General features: G+C 49.1%; 1 protein-coding gene across 3 annotated transcripts in view; it reads left to right on the forward strand.

Annotated features, from left to right (window-relative positions):
- The first annotated feature begins 3,954 nt into the window (after positions 1-3,954).
- BSN (bassoon presynaptic cytomatrix protein) overlaps positions 3,955-16,053 on the forward strand; it is a 93,620-nt gene continuing 81,521 nt past the window's right edge. For all 3 annotated transcript variants that reach the window (XR_012380885.1, XR_012380886.1, XM_073901201.1), the window contains exon 1: positions 3,955-4,265. Coding sequence is in view for 1 of the 3 variants with exons in the window: in XM_073901201.1 (XP_073757302.1) it covers positions 4,042-4,265 (224 nt within the window). In the remaining 2 variants the exon portion in view is untranslated. The remainder of the gene's footprint in view (positions 4,266-16,053) is intronic.

Below are 16,053 nucleotides of genomic sequence, written 5' to 3' on the forward strand. Positions count from 1 at the left end.
ACTCTAATAGCAATGGGGCCTAATTAGCTTTTTTGGGAGCCACGCATTGGCGGTGGGGTTAGGCTGGTAGCAAACATTTCTGATGATTTTTTTACTGGCTTTTTTCTCACATAATGCAAATAAAGATTTGCACATCACAACAGGAAAGGAATTATGCAGACAATGCATCAAACAAATTCTATACCTTCCAGCTTCATTCCCTTTTCCTACTCTGCCAAGGATCATGGATCAGCTGGAGACCTGGGTACACAAACAGGGTTGTCCAGGCCAGCCCAGGTGGGCTGCTGAGCGGGACAAAGAGCAGGTCTCTTGTTTGTAGCTTTATACCAGCCTGAGGCTTGCTTGGGAAGCTGCCTTATTCTTCATGGAGTGTGTGGTACTGACAAACCTCAGCCAGTGGGGAAACCCTGTTTCTTGGGGCTTCCTTCCTTTCTTCCTCTTCAGTGCTGTTTCTTCATGCCAGAGGACTGGGGGCAGGGAGGCACTTTCCTGAGTTGCTTCTCACTGGGAGGTGAGACAGGCTTCAGCAGCAGCAGCAGCAGCAGCACAAGAAATAGAACAGTGCAGAGCCCAGGAGCCTCCATACATAGAGCCAGCTCTCCCAGCCTCTCTGGAACAGTCCAAAGCCCATGGCATCACATGGTCCAGAACTGTCCCCAGTCAGCCTTCCTCATTCTCCTCCACCTTCATACTCTCTACCTCCTCTTCTTGCCCTACAGAGCTGACGGTTCTTCTTCATCCCTGTTAGCATCTTCATCTTTGGATTGTGAGCCTCTCTGTGGAGCCTGTCAACTGAAAGTAGCAGCCCAGGGTGAACTGGACTGCGTGGGGAAGCAGGAAAGCTCCAGAGCCTGCACTCTGCCCATCCTCACCTTCCTGGGGCTCATCTGCTTGTTGCCTTGCCCATGGCCCAGCCGGCATCCAGGTGCAGCTCCTGGGGTCCAGCATCTCTTCATTCTCCCAAGATTTGCCTTCCAATGACTAAGTGTTTCCACAAATCCCAGGAGTGAGCTGGCTCTGACTGGGCCTTTTCCTACCTGGATGGATTTTTTTTCTGCTTCCATTTTCCCTCTAGTTTTTTACAAGTGTTTGAGAGCACAGACTGGAGAAGAAAGTGGACATGTATCCATCTGTTTCGGCATGTGGGCTGATTGCCTTCTCATCCGGCCTTTCTCCAAAATGACTGCCAGGTGTCACATCTCCCAGTGAAGTGGGAAGAAGATACCTTCAGCGAGTGAGGTTTAGGGGGCTGGGAAATTTCCCCAGAGTCTCCAGGTCCATCGTGTTCCTGGCTGAACAGCAGCTGGATCCAGGAAGGAATGGTACCAGACATACCACACAAGTGGTTTGCACAAACTGAGAGATTTGTTTGTTCGCTTGTCATAAGGTCAAGCCTAGTGAATTCTCCTAGGTGAGCATAGACAGCTCATCTACAGCTCCTTCACCAGGAGAAAGTCTGGACCCAACCTTAGCACCCTCCCAGTTACTCAAGTCAACAACCTAAATGCAGTGATGCAACTGCTACAGCCAAAGATCCCTCTGGGGTGCTTTTAAACCTGGTGGCTGGTGAACCCCTTGGAAGTGCAGCTGAGGGAAATGCTCAGGGTCATATGGAGAACCCAGCCCAACCATTAGCCCCTGAGGCCCCACTGAAGGCCAGCCTAGGGGATAGGACAAGTCAGACAAAGTCCTGCTGTTGAGGAGCCCCTACTCTAGGTCAAGAGGAAGGAAACAACCCCTGAAGTGTGAATAAAAATGGGAGACTGAATCAGAGATCCAGACAATTAGAGGCCAGCACCATCCCACAGCCAGCAGGAGTCCCTGGGCTGGATACCAGGCGTGGCTGTGCACAGAACAGGCATGTTTCTGGGTATGCTTTTCAGAGAAGTGGAACTGAGAGTTTGAAAGGAAGGTAGGGGCACCACTAACCTGCACTTCCAGGTCCTCCTAGGTCCACTGTATTGTGTCATTTGTCACTAAGGTAGCAGAGACCCTGGAGGTCTGCTAACAACCACGAATCCACTCTGAGGAGGGCAACTCCCCAGGCCCGCTGGCTGGGTAGGGCTAATTACCCCCGTTGGAACCAGGGTCATGTTGATTTAAATCTGTGGAAAGCCATAGCTCCTTTGGCTTCTACAAAAATAGAAAACAAACATCTTTCTCTCCCCTGCTTCCAAGTAGCCCAAACCACACTGACTGGTGTCTGAAGCCTGAAGAGCCTGGATTGAGCCAAGGTCAGGTCATTGGCCTGCCCCCAGTGCTTGTGTTCCTGATCTTCCCCAGGAGAAAGGGTGTGGCACAAAAATCTTCAAATCCCAGACCACCTACCAGTAAGACAACTAATAATGAAGTTGGTCATATGTATGCCAGCCACTTGACTTTGTGTTTTAACTACCTCAGCCACTCTACCCTCACAATCCCTGTTAGAGAGGCTGGCATTATCGGAAATTTACAGGCTAGGAAACGGAGGCTTGACAAGCCCAAGTTAGTTGCTAAAGTCTCACCTGGGAAGTGTCAGAGCTGAGATGTAGATTGTTGTGGAGCCTAGATGTGTACACATAGTCATCAGACACTCACAAAGATGAATGAAACCAGGAGGAAACACAGTGAGGGCCATGATAACACAGGCAGAGAGGCTCTCATTGTTCCAGGCAGTCAGGGAGTCCAGGCTTCATGGAAGCTCCATCCCAAGAGCTTGGGAAGAGCAGAGCTTGTTAGGAAGAGCAGCTCAGAGTGCATGGGGAAGGTCCAGCCAAGGTCTGTCCATCTGCTGGCTATTGGTGTTTAGTGGGATCCTCAGGTTATTCCTGGTGAAGTTAGAACTGCTGACATCCCATGTGATATATTCCTCACCATTAGGAGAATTAAATGGGTTTGTAAAATGGGTCCAAGTTTACTCAAGTTTTTCTACACAGCCACAATTTATGAAGCCAGGAATAGTTTGGAATATAGTCTGTTATCTTCTAGGAAATATTTACCCTCAGGAAAGTACAGGTTTGTATGAGAAGCCATGAGGCAGAGCATCCTGAGTAGTGTGCAAACACTGAAGTCTGTGGAAGTGAGATAACGGAAAAGTAATTCGGTGAGCTCTCAGGTTAATGCAGAGGCAGCTGCAGCCTCTCATCTAGACAGTCTCCGGGAGCCATAACTCAGGGCTCTGAGAAATATCAACTCTTCTTTCCCATCCTCAAGGTCACTGTCTCAGGGCCTACAGAGGCAGCCTTCCATTTGGCTTTAGGCCAGCCCTGACACACCCTCCACCCTTCCCAGAGACACTGCCTGAGACCCCTGTCCCATGGGACCAGGCCCTCAGCTTGAATCCCAGATGGTTCCCATGGCTATCTGGATAAACTCTCCACTACCCAGCTGGCCTTCGAGACCCTCACAATCTGGCCCCATCGCCAAGTATCCTCTGTCTCTGTCCCTCCATGACCTTGCGCCTCTGAACATCCTCGTTCACTTGCCTTTCCAACTCCTAAACATTCTTTGAGGCCACACTCGGTGGCCCCTCTCTGAGGCCTGTCCCCACGAAGCCTGCTGGCTGGGGCACCGAGTTTTCCCAAACGACAGCCCCTACTCCGAAGTTTCCCGGGACAGGAAGCGCCACTGACAACAGGGCAGGGCACGGCGCGACGCCCCCAGGGCCCCTTCTTGTGGCCGGTACCCCTCCATCCTGGTTCAGTGGGACGCCACCGCCAACCCCCTCTAGGCTCCAGGTAGCACACGCTAGCGGCGTCGTCCTCGAAGGGCGCATGCGCTGGCGGCGGCTGCTGTTTCCCGGCGACCCCGCCGCTGGCTTGTGGATACGCGTCTTCACTGCCTGGCTGAATCGCGCGCGCGCGCGCGCCGGGGCGGGGGAGGCGGGGGGGCGTGTGCAGGGTAGGGCCGCGCGGGCCACGCATGCGCATGCGCAGCGACAAGCGGCGGCGCTAGCCGAGCTGGGAGATGGCGGCGGCGGCGGCGGCGCCGAGCGTGTGAGCAGCAGCCCGGGAGCCGCCGGCCCGGGTCCAGCACGACCCCGACCCCGCCCGCCCGCCAGCCATGGGCAACGAGGCCAGCCTGGAGGGCGGCGCTGGCGACGGGCCCCTGCCGCCCGGAGGCACCGGCCCTGGCCCGGGCCCCGGCGCAGGAAAGCCGCCTTCAGCACCTGCCGCCGGCGGACAGCTCCCCGCTGCAGGCGCGGCGAGGGCAACTGCGGGACCACCGGGCCCAGGTCCCGGCCCCGGTCCGGGCCCTGGCCCCGGCCCCGGCCCCGGTCCTGGCAGGTAAGCGCGCGTCGCGGCACCTGGGGTGAGTGGGGGGGTGGCGGGGAGCTGCAGCCTGAGGCCGGGGCCCGCGACCCCTCGATGTAGTCTGTACAGCGAGGTCAGACGTCCGGCCACACTTTGAACCCGGCCCGATTGGCGGGAGTCGGGTGGTCTCAGAGAGAGGTCCTCTCTTTCAAGCCACCTTGCCCAGGTAAGGCAGGATGGTGAGTGAGCGCAGGGTCAGTCAGGGCCTGCAGACCGTGACTCCGTCACGAACCCCAAATTTGCTAACCCCCCAACGCTGGGCTTAGGAGGGGCTTATGTAACCTCAGCCAAGTCCCTCCGCACTGGGGAGCAGTGGGATGGAAAACGTCCTCCCTGTCTGCTGGTGTCTGCATGTGTCCATTGTGTTGGGCCAAGGAAAGAGCACAATGGGAGTGGCTGTCAGGGAAGATAAGTGTCACTGCGAGGAACAGAGAGATATGGAAATAGTTGAACCATGAACTTGGTCATGCACTTTCCTCGGGAATTTAGTGACTATAATCATCTTTGGAGGAAGGGAAAATGCCACTGGACACCAAAAAGTACTTATTTAGGCTCAAAATATGAACAGGGTCATGTGCTTTCACCAACGTTTAGTGAAACACTCTTAGGTGAGGCAAAAATGCTATTGAAGCATCTATCACCGAATATGTTCCTGTTGCCTTATGATTTAGATTACCACCTCAAACCAGGGAAAAACTGAAACCCACATAGGATGCTTTTAACGAACATATCTGATCAAATACTGTGAAACCAGCTTGTTTAAAATGTATGCCAACTGAGGTCCCACGAAAACACTCAAGTGGTTGTGAATGCAATGGAAGGGAATGCCAATATATGATAGATTAGTAGACTGAAAACTCCGGAAAGCTACCAAGAGACAACAGGATAAAATGGAAGGCATTATCTTTACACCAAATGGGCCTAGGGAGTAGCAAAACCCTAGGCGGGGAGGTGGGGGGAGGGGGCACTTCTGGTTCCATGTGAGTCTGCTGATCATGTTGCCTTTCTTTTCTGTGTGGGAGCACACGAACTGTGAGGGAGCATGATTTTTGATTCTTCAGCTGTCCAACTGTGCCTCTCATGTGTTTATTTCCTCAGAAGTCATTTCTTAGACAATCAACAGTAATGAAAGGCTCTTAATAGCCTAAAACCTGAGGCAGACAGGCCAGCCTGTGAGCACCCTCTTTAAAGGGGGAATCTGCCCATTTTACATTAGCTATTAGAGTAATGCAATTGGTTAGCCTACGGTTCTTAGCACTGCAAATACTGTCCATCTTGCTGCGTGTTGAGCTGCTGTTTGAGTTTTAGCTTGAGGGAGCCTCACCCAGGCTTTAGAGCTCGCTCTCCAAGGGAAAGCGTCTACAGCTGAATGGAAAAATACCCTGTTATTGGTAGTTCTCTATATGGGGAATTTGACATTTCTCTTATGGTAACCAAACAGGCTGCTCTGCTTATAGTTTACCTGATGTTGCGGAGCCAAGCATGTGACATTTTGGAAAGATTTGGGCAGCTCAGAGGGGCAAGAAGGAGATTGGTGTCTACTACTCATATTCCTTTTTGGGGTTTCATTTCTACCCCATCTATGCATTCTGCTATAGGGCAGACCCATGAACTACTGTAGGTTGAGGAACCATGGGGCTCCTGTTGGAGTTAGTAGTCACATAAGTTGCTCCTGGCTGTGGGCAAGCCTCACCCATGGGCCGGTGGTGCTAAGGTTCTATGGCTGTCAAGCTCAGGGTGATCTGGCTACTTGTCACCAATCAGGACTAGGGGCCCTTAGGAGATGGGATTTACTGCTTCAGCTGATATTCAGCTTGTCGCAGTACCTCACATGAGCAGCACCTCCACGGTATGTCTCTCCTTCAGCATTAGAATGGTTTCTGCTTCTCACCAGAGCATCTCAGGTACCTGATGCTAAGTTAAGCATGTTCTGTTCAGAGAGGCTACTGAACAGATTGGCCCACCGATAGAGGAAAAGCCCTGTGGCATGTGCTTCTGGGCATTCAGGAAAGAGCAGTGGCACAGTTTCAAACAGGCTTGCAAATTTGGGGGCAGTTGGAAGCCTCATCGAGGCAGGTGGAGGGTAGGTAAGGGCGAGATCATTTTACTAACCCCAGAGGGGAGTGGAACTGAGGTTCTGGGGGAGTCGATCACTGGCTCTTTCCAGTTGCCATATTACCCCTTGGTACCCCAGAGTTAGTCTCTTCATCCTCATACTGAGCTCACTTGGGTTCTGTGAGGGGGTGGCTCTGCCATTTATGACTGAAGAGCCTGACTTGAATCCCATAAGTGGCAGCACCACCACACCCGTAGTGCTGCCTCTTAGCCCGTTTGGATGATCTGGCACTTTGGGCATCGGGGAGCCCCTCAGGCGGGGCTCTCTGCTTCTGGTCTCAGGGTAGCATGTACAGTTATAGAGGTTGTGCCTTTCTCAAGAAGTGCCAGATCGGAGAAGGCTCTACTGTCCGAGCTGTAGGCCCTGGTGTGGGCTGCATCCTCCTAGAGGAAGGGGCACCTTTCATTCATTCATTCATTCATTCACTTATTTTTATGCCTGATGTACAGTGAAGTGCTCAAGTTGATGGGATTTAACCTATGTACATACCCATGACAAACCACCAGTTCAAGATGAAACTTTGTCAGTACCCCAGAAAGCACCTTTTTAAAAAATTGCACAAAGGAGCCACATAAACCAGTGACAACTTATCTAATCTATAGTGGACTTGGTGTGGACTTGACATGTTCTGACATTTGCAGATTGGTCTTCAGTCAATTAACCAAGGTGTATTTACCAGTATCGAGAGCAAGCACTGTGCTGGGCTCTGTGGAGGGTCTGGAAGGGTATACAGTGCTCCCCGATCCTCTAGCATCTCACAGTCTGGTTGATGAGACAGCCCTCAAAGAGCCAAATCATGGAATTTGGCTGGGCAGCTCCGTATCTGAGCAGCTCAGACTGAGAAGGCTCGGTGTCTGAGCAGCTCAGTGTCTGAGAAGTGCCAGATAGACAGTGCTTATAGAATGGTTGTCAAGTGAGAAGAGTGGAGAGGCTTCAAAAGAAGGAGAAACCCAGGGCATGCGGGAAAAATGGTGGGGTTCTGAGATGTGGAGAGGGAGAAATAGCATGAGGAATGTGGTCTACATAGGTAGGGACGGCGAGCAGAGAATGGGGCCAAGTGCAGGGGTGTGGAGGAGAGCTGGGGCAGACCAGGCGAGGCAACTTTCCCTCATTACCCATCAGAATCCCTGATCACCTCGAGGTTGCCTCTCACTCACTTCCAGCTCATCTGCCGTGGAGACATCTTGAACCAATGGCAGCGGGCACACAGAGCCTGGTCGTGTGCTGGATGGTGGGTGAGGCTACTCTGTGAACCACCGTCCGAGTTCCTTTCCCAAAATGAGTTTGTCATAATTCTATCCCAATAAGAAAACAAAAATAAAAATAAATGGGTTTGTCAGGTATAGTATATCCAGTCTGGGATTAGCCAGACTTGTTTACTGTAGCAGCTACCAGTTAGGCTCTAGAAAAATCTGGGATTCATGTGTAAGGATGAAATGAAAGGATATAATTGCCAGGTTTAGAAATAACAGCGCTTTATCATTCAGAGATCCTGTTGGGCCCCAGGAGCTGGATTCTCATGGGGGGCATGACCTGGGGATTGTACTAAAGTGACCTAACATCTGAATGGTGATGATGTCAAAATTTCACCCAAAGGGGCAGCCATTTCTCATCTTTTGCCAGGGAGAAAGGAGCAGCTTTGAAAATAGAGCTTTTCCCAGCATCGGTAAGACTCATAAATTGCTGCTAAAAAAAAAAAGTTATGGAGATGTTGGGGAAGAAAGTCCATCTTTTTTTCTTCTTTTTTTAACTCTTTATTATGGAAAATTTCAAATATACATAGAAGTTGAGAGAATAAGCTAATGAACTCCCATGTTCCCTTTGCTCATTTATCACCAACTCATGGCTGATCAAGTTTGTCTGTCTTCCTCACCTGCCATCCTCCATGAAGGCCACTTCCAGACATCCCCACATTGCATCATCCGTATTTCAGTGTGTATTTCTAAGACATACGGGCTTTGTATGAACGTTACCACAGTACCACGATCACACCCAAACAGGAAAACAGTTCCTTCTTCCTTTTTTTTTTAAATTTTAATTTAAAAAAAAGAATAATCTCTGCGCCCAACATGGGGCTTGAACTCATGACCCTGAGATCAGAAGCTGCATGCTCTACTGACTGACCAGGTAGACACCCTGATAACCATCCCTTCTTCATTGCAGCAAATACCAGTCAGGGTTCAGGTTTTCTGATTATCTGATGAATTTATTTTTACAGTCGATTTGTTTGAATTGTGATCTAAACAGGGTCTACACATTGCATTTGTTGGATACATTTCTTGAGTTTCTTTTTTTTTTTTTTAAGATTTTATTTATTTATTTGACAGAGAGAGACACAGCGAGAGAGGGAACACAAGCAGAGGGAGTAGGAGAGGGAGAAGCAGGCTTCCCGCTGAGGGGGGAGCCCGATGTGGGGCTTGATCCCAGGACGCTGGGATCATGACCCGAGCCGAAGGCAGACGCCTAACGACTGAGCCACCCAGGCGCCCCTCTTGAGTTTCTTTAAATCTGTAGATTCCATCTCCTTTTTTTCCATCTTGCAAGATATGATTGGAGGACTGAGTCATTTGTCCTGTGTTTCTTGCATTCTGGATTATGCTGATTGTATCTCTGTGGTGTCATTTAGGATGTTCCTCTGTTCCGTATTTTTTCCTTTAAGCTGGAACTTGTATCTAGAAGCCATTCAGATTCTAATTTCGTTCTTTTGGTCAAGAAATTCTAGCTTTTTAAAAAAGTTTGTTGAGGGCTTTGGCCGTGAAGGGGCTAGGAGTTCACTGAAAGTAGAGCCAGACTTTGGACTAGTTTGGGAGCCAAAGAATGATGCAATGGGACACTTTTCTGTTCTTTTTTTTTTTTTTTCTAAAGTTCTTCCTCTGAGTAGGTTTGGTTCTGGGTTTAAGAGGGCAAAGCTTTTTTTGGGGCGCCTGGGTGGCTCAGATGGTTAAGCGTCTGCCTTCGGCTCGGGTCATGATCCCAGGGTCCTGGGATCGAGTCCCGCATCGGGCTCCCTGCTCCTTGGGAGCCTGCTTCTCTCTCTCTCTCCCTCTGTCTCTCATGAATAAATAAATAAAATATTAAAAAAAAAAAAAAGAAAACTTTGAAAAAAAAAAAAAGAGGGCAAAGCTTTCAGAGCCCTTGGGTCATGCCTTTTCACCCAGCTTTGGGGAACACTCCCTGTATATGTGAGTAGTAGGCTGCTAGGAGATAGGGTTTGGGGCTTCAATAAATCCTCTCTCTTCTCAGAGGTCCTGCCCTTTCTTCATGTCAGTGATAGGAGTGGGGAGAGACAGACCCTACTATGTGAACCTCTGGCTCACAGGTTTAGGCCCACTATGTGTAGGCTCTTTGAGAGGAAATCTGTTCCTGGAGACTGTGGCCCATTGGCAAGCAGTTGGGGCTGACTGGGGAGGTAGGTTGGCAAAGGTGTCACAACAGTTCTGACTACTCTTACTGGAGGTCTGCTTCACTGTGGACTCTGTGCTCCATGTTTTTACACATACTTGTTCCTCACTTCCCCTGCCTGGCTATGCCGCTCTTGTAGGCCCCGTCTGTCTGGCCCCTACTCATCCTTCCTGCCTGGGGACTCACTGTTTACAATGGTGACATGGTGGCTGAGACCTGCCTGCCTACAGCAAGGGCCAGGTGTCACTTTAGGACTTGAGGTCTTCCTGGTGAGCTGGGACTTGGTGGACAATCTAGCCACATAGGGACTCCTGCCTGGGCCTCTCAGTTGGTGGCAGGGGCATGTCCTGCTGGCATTGATACTGCATTGGTAAGACTCGCTCAGGCTCCTTTCCTGCCTCGAGGGCCCTCTCCTCCTCCATTCACCAGCATGGTGGTGGAAGCTAGTCATAGCCAGGGAATGAGTTGGCGCCATGGCCTCTGGGACCTGTGGTAGGGGAGATGGAATTCTGGTGTCGCAGTCCCTGTGGCTCCCTTCTTGCAGATGGGGCCTCTGGTGGGTGTCTGTTGCCCCATGGCATTCCTGCAGCTTGTGTGTCTTATACATTCGGTTCTGGTCAGCTGTACCTGTGTGATGGAGCCAGTAAGCATGCTCCCTGATTCATCTGTGCTGTACCTTTAGCCCCAGGCTGGTCGCAGCACTGGTCTGATCTCACCATCTCTTCTTTGCTCTTATGGGTATCTAGGCTTCTTAAGAGAGCCTTGCTCTAGAGGAGACCCCTTACCTGGTACCTCCACTTCTTTCTAACAAGAGTGTCACATGGAGGTGTATTGGGAGCTTCTAGGGAACTCTAGCTCACCCTGGGATGAATCCAGAACGTTTTGGGTTGTCCTGGCTGCCCCTGAAGTGGATGGGGCTGCTGTTGGGGCCCAAGGTGAAGACTTTTCCCTGAGCAGAAGTAGAAGGGTTAGCTTCTGGGACTTGGCCCCCAACCACTGAGGTGATCAAAAAGCCTTAGCAGCAGCTCATGGAAGGATCACCCAGTCTGGGACTACCCCTGGACCCAGAGTTGCTCTCCCGTGCCATTGTCTTGGGGAGGGAGCTATCCCTTCCTAGGATGCTGGAAGAATCAGTAAGGCATTTGGGTGCTTTGGAGGTAAAGGGGGTAAGGAAATTTCCTGAGGGTCACACCTATACATTCCATAGATTTGTGCATGCAGGGAGATAATAAGGGTCACCTGCCCTTTTTGTATATGGGGCCAGTTGTGAGGAATTTCTACAATTAAGCTCTACTTAGCAATAGGAGGATTTTAGAGTGAAATTTTATCCATGTATTCAGGAAACCCTTTGCTGAACACCTACTAGATGCCTATCCCTGGGTGAGATAAGAGGAGCAAAGGAAGGAGCATGAACTGGGCTGTGCCCTCAGGAGCTCCCAGTCTGGTAGGAGAGAAAGGGGCACTTGTTTAGATATTTACCCTCAACTTCCTGAAATTAGAGTTTGCTCCTGCTTTTTCTTTGTCTCACAGAGTTAAGATAAATGAGAGCATGATTAAAAGGGGTTGTATTATTTCATATTCTGAAATAGTAGAATATATATTTGTATGGTGTTTTGCAGCTTACAAAACACATTCACAACATTAACTTATTCTGTTGGGAACTCCAAAGGCCTAATATGAGAGATTTAGAAGAACAGCCAGCTAGCTGACTTTAGCGAACTGACATGCCATACACTGGGCACAGCTGGAGAACCGCGTCACTTCCTCGCCTCCTGCTCCGAGAAGATGGAAAATTTAGCATTCGGATAGGGAGGGCTTGGAGGACGAGAAAAGGATCAGGAAGTAGGACATTTGAGCAAAGGACAGCATAGGGTGCAGTGGGGAAGTGAAGAATACTGGAAGCCTCCAGGGTGGGGGTCAGAAACGCAGGCTTTAGTCAATGCTGACATTGCCCCAAGCTGGCTGTACATGTAGTAGGTCTTCACTATTTTCCATCTGTCAAAGGTCCCCTCCATCTCTGACAGCGTATTGTTGTCAGATGAGTAAGAAGGAAGGGTGATGCTTCCTGCTATCCCTCAGCCCCACCGAGGAGAGAAAATAGATACGTCGTGCAGACTTTAGGTTCATTAGAAGAGCTTTAAATGAAGAGGAATGCTCTTCCTCCGAGCTCCAGAGATCTTCCAGAGTGGACAAGATGACCTCACAATCAAGCCTGGCGCCAGAAGAGGGACTGGCTGGCACCTTGCCCCTCAGTTGCTCCTGGCAGGTGGGGGCTCTTGAAAAGCTGCTGGCCTCCTCCTACTGGGTTGGCTGGCCAGCCGGCCGGGCTCCTACTTGTGCCTGTGGAGCCTGCTGCAGGCTCCGTTTCCAGCTGTGCATGGTCGCTTATCTCCTGAGTGTTGTGGTGCCCATGTCCCCCATGTGCTCTGGCGCCTGCTTTGCCTCCTCCAGGCGGGCACTTGTGCAGAATCCTTCACTTGTAGAGTGAGGAGATGGATGTGGGGCTCTTGGCAGTTTCTCCTGCACCTCTGTGGGCTCTGTGGGCTCCGGCCAGGTCTCCACCAATGTCAAGGTCTGGCCTGTGAGGCCTCTTCCTTTGGGAGCATGGTTTAGCTTCAGTGGGTGATCTGTTTGCTCTGTCCTTCTTTTATTTTGAGCATCTAATCCAACTCCTAACAGACGCCAAAATATCTGCTTCCATATTCTCTGAAGGAGGAGTTCTGCCTTGGGGTGAATACCCAATGGTCAGTGGCCTTTGGTCCCTCCCAGGCAGATGACTCCACCGTTGGAAATTTCTTTCTGTTTGCCTGAAATGGGCTTCCTTATACCTCCTTTCTCTTGGCCTGGCTCTGCCCTCTGGCTCACAGGTTTAGTAGGAGCTCACTATGCTCTCATCTCCTCAGCTGCAGGGTTCTTCTCTAGACTTGACTTCTCTGGTCCTGTGTCTGGGATGTGATTCTGGGACCCTTGGCAACCTGGGCTGTTTGGCCCAAGGCTGTCAATATCCTTAGGACAGGGAGGTTCAGAGAATAGGACCCAGGGCTCAGTATGTCACATGGACTACGAGTGACACAACCTGGAGGATGAGCAGCCTTCACTCATCAGCCTGAGAAGACCATTCTACACCTCCTTTAGTGCCCTCTGGCACTGCATCCCACACTTGTCCAGTCTCAGGCTGGGTTCCCTCCATCCTGGGCTTGTATAACCTGAGTGTGAATGTGTGGGGGCCTGCATGGGTCCCTGCCATGTCTTCTTTCGTTGTACTTGGAGATCCCTTCCAACCTAGTGAGACCCTTTGGATCCTGACTGTCTCCTGAAATAGGGATAATAACTAAGACAGTGCTTGTTTTCAGAATCATGCTGGGAGAACTTCTCCCCTTCTTATGGCCCTGGGGGCCCACTTTCCAAATCCTTGTATCTCAGTTTGAGTGGTCAGTGTTGAGCCCTCGAGGCCAAAGCCTTGTCAGCTCTGGTTAGAGGTGGTGTCAGCTGGAAGATGGCGGTAGAGCCGGGTCACATTGGAGAGGCAACCACCCCTTGCACCTATGGAAGCCTCTGTGCACCGCAGAGGAAACTCTTTCGCAGGCCTGTTCTTCCCTGGTCGGCCCTGGCATTCTGGCCTCTTTTTGGGATACACCGGCCTTAGGCTCTGTAGGGAGCATGTCCTCAGAGGCAGTGAACACTCTGCAGATGAAAATTTCAAACACACATAAAAGGAGAAAAGATGGAATGATGAACCCCCTCCTGTGAACCCATCACCCAGCTTCAACAATGATCAGTGTTCTGCCATCTTGTTTCATCCATATTCCTCCAACTTTTTTTTTTTTTTTGGACTGGAGTATTTTTAATCAAAATTTAAACGTATCATTTCACTCATACTTTAGGATATATCTCTAGTATATTAAAAGCTGTTTTTATTTTAATCCAATGACATTATCACAGCCAACAAAGTTAACTGTAATTTCTTAATATAACTTAATACCCAGTCCATGTTCAATTTGACTTGATTATCTCAAAAATGATTTTTTAGGGTTGTCGTGTTCAAATCAGGATCCAAACATTCTACATATATGTAGAATTATACACACACACACACACGTAATGTATACATGTATATATATATATATATATATGTATTTTAAAGATTTTATTTATTTATTTGAGAGAGAGAATGAGAGAGAGAACATGAGAGGGGGGAGGGTCAGAGGGAGAAGCAGACTCCCCGCTGAGCAGGGAGCCTGGTGTGGGGCTTGATCCTGGGACTCCAGGATCATGACCTGAGCTGAAGGCAGTCGCTTAACCAACTGAGCCACCCAGGCGCCCTGTACACATGTATTTGTTTCAAAATAATAATATAGATATTTTTACTAACAATAATAGTAATGAATGTATTTTAAGATCTCCTTGTGGCTTCTCTTGTCCTTAGTTTATCTCTTTCCAGGGATGTCTAGTCCAAGCTCTGTGTTTTATTATTTTCTCTTCTTTTTTAAAATTTAAATTCAATTAATTAACATATAATGTATTATTAGTTTCAGAGGTAGAGGTCAGGGATTCATCAGTCTTACATAACACCCAGTGCTCATTATGTCACGTGCCCTCCTTAACATCCATCACACAGTTACCCCCTCCCCTCCAGCAACCCTCAGTTTGTTTCCTGTGATTTAGAGTCTCTTCTGGTTTGTCTCCCTCTCTGATTTCATCTTGTTTTATTTTTTTCCCCTCTTCCCCTATGATCCTCTGTTTTGTTTCTTAAATTCCACATATGAGTGAGATCATATGATAATTGTCTTTCTCTGACTGACTTATTTTGCTTAGCATAATACCCTCTAGTTCCATCCATGTCATTGCAAATTGCAAGATTTCATTCTTTATGATGGCTGAGTAGTGTTCCATTGAAGATTATCTATCTATCTATCTATCTATCTATCTATCTATCTATCTATCTATCTATGTAGATATATATCACATTTTCTTTATCCATTGATCTGTTGGTGACACAAGTTCTGTGTTTTAGAATTATTAGAAATGATTCTTCTCGGGGCGCCTTAGTGGCTCAGTCGTTAAGCATCTGCCTTTGGCTCAGGTCATGATCCCAGGGTCCTGGGATCGAGCCCCACTGCTCAGCGGGAAGCCTGCTTCTCCCTCTCCTTCTGCCCTCACCCCCGCTTGTGCTCACCCCCCCAAATAAATAAAATTTTCAAAAAATGTTTAAAAAAAAAAAGAAATTATTCTTCCCAGTGAGGTTCTGCCATTAAGAAGATATATAATTACGCTCTTTCTTTCTAGTTTGTGTTCAGTTTGTAAGGATTGCTTTTTGATTACTTATCTGTTGCCACGATCATACTGCATAATAAATCAACCCAGACTCAGTGGCTTCAAAGAGCAATTTTTTATTCCCACTCAGGCATTGGCATGCTGGCTAGACTTCTCTGATCTGGGCCAGGCTCCGGGCTCCAGTTGAGTCCAGGTCTGCTCTACATGTCTCTCTCATCCTCCTTGGACAGCAGGCTAGCCAGGGCATGTTCTTCTGATGGTGATGACAGAGGCACAGGGGGCATGCCTAACCACGCATACACACCACACACACACACACACACACACACACACGCACACGCACACGCGCATGCACGCACACACTTCAGTCCACATCTGCTAACATTACTTTAGTCAAAGCAATTCATATGTAAGCCCAAAGTTAAGGGATGGTGCTGCAGTTACTCTGAGTGTATAAGAAATTACCCTAAAACTTAGTGACATCAAACAACCACTCTTTTGCTCACAGATTCTATAGGTCAGGAATTCAGGCAGGGCACATGGGATGGCTTATTTCTGCTCCATGGTGTCTGGAGCTTCAGCTGGAAGACTCGAAGCCTGGGGGGACTGCAATCACCTGACGTGTCTTCATCACTTACCTGTCTCACAGTTGATTCATGCTAGTAGCTGGGAGCCTCAGTGCTTCTCCACATGGGCTAGTTTGAGCTTCCTCTCAACATGGTTTCTGGGTTTCAAGGGTATCCTAAGAGAAAGAGAGGAAGCCAGCTGGAGGCTGTACTGCCTTTTATGACTATTGTTATTTTTGCCATATTCTATTCATTGAGGCAGTTCTAAAGTCCTACCCAGTTTTGAGTGGAGGAGACAAGGACTCCATCTCTTGGTTGGGAACGTCCAGATTCTATAAGACCCTGTGGAAATCTTGTTGAGGCTGTTTTTGGAAAACAGAATCTGCCACATCTGGAAAAATAG

This window comes from Callorhinus ursinus, unplaced genomic scaffold, assembly GCF_003265705.2.
Source record: "Callorhinus ursinus isolate GAN/ISIS: 27379988/994484 unplaced genomic scaffold, GSC_fseal_2.0 scaffold15, whole genome shotgun sequence".
NCBI classification, from domain to species: domain Eukaryota; kingdom Metazoa; phylum Chordata; class Mammalia; order Carnivora; family Otariidae; genus Callorhinus; species Callorhinus ursinus.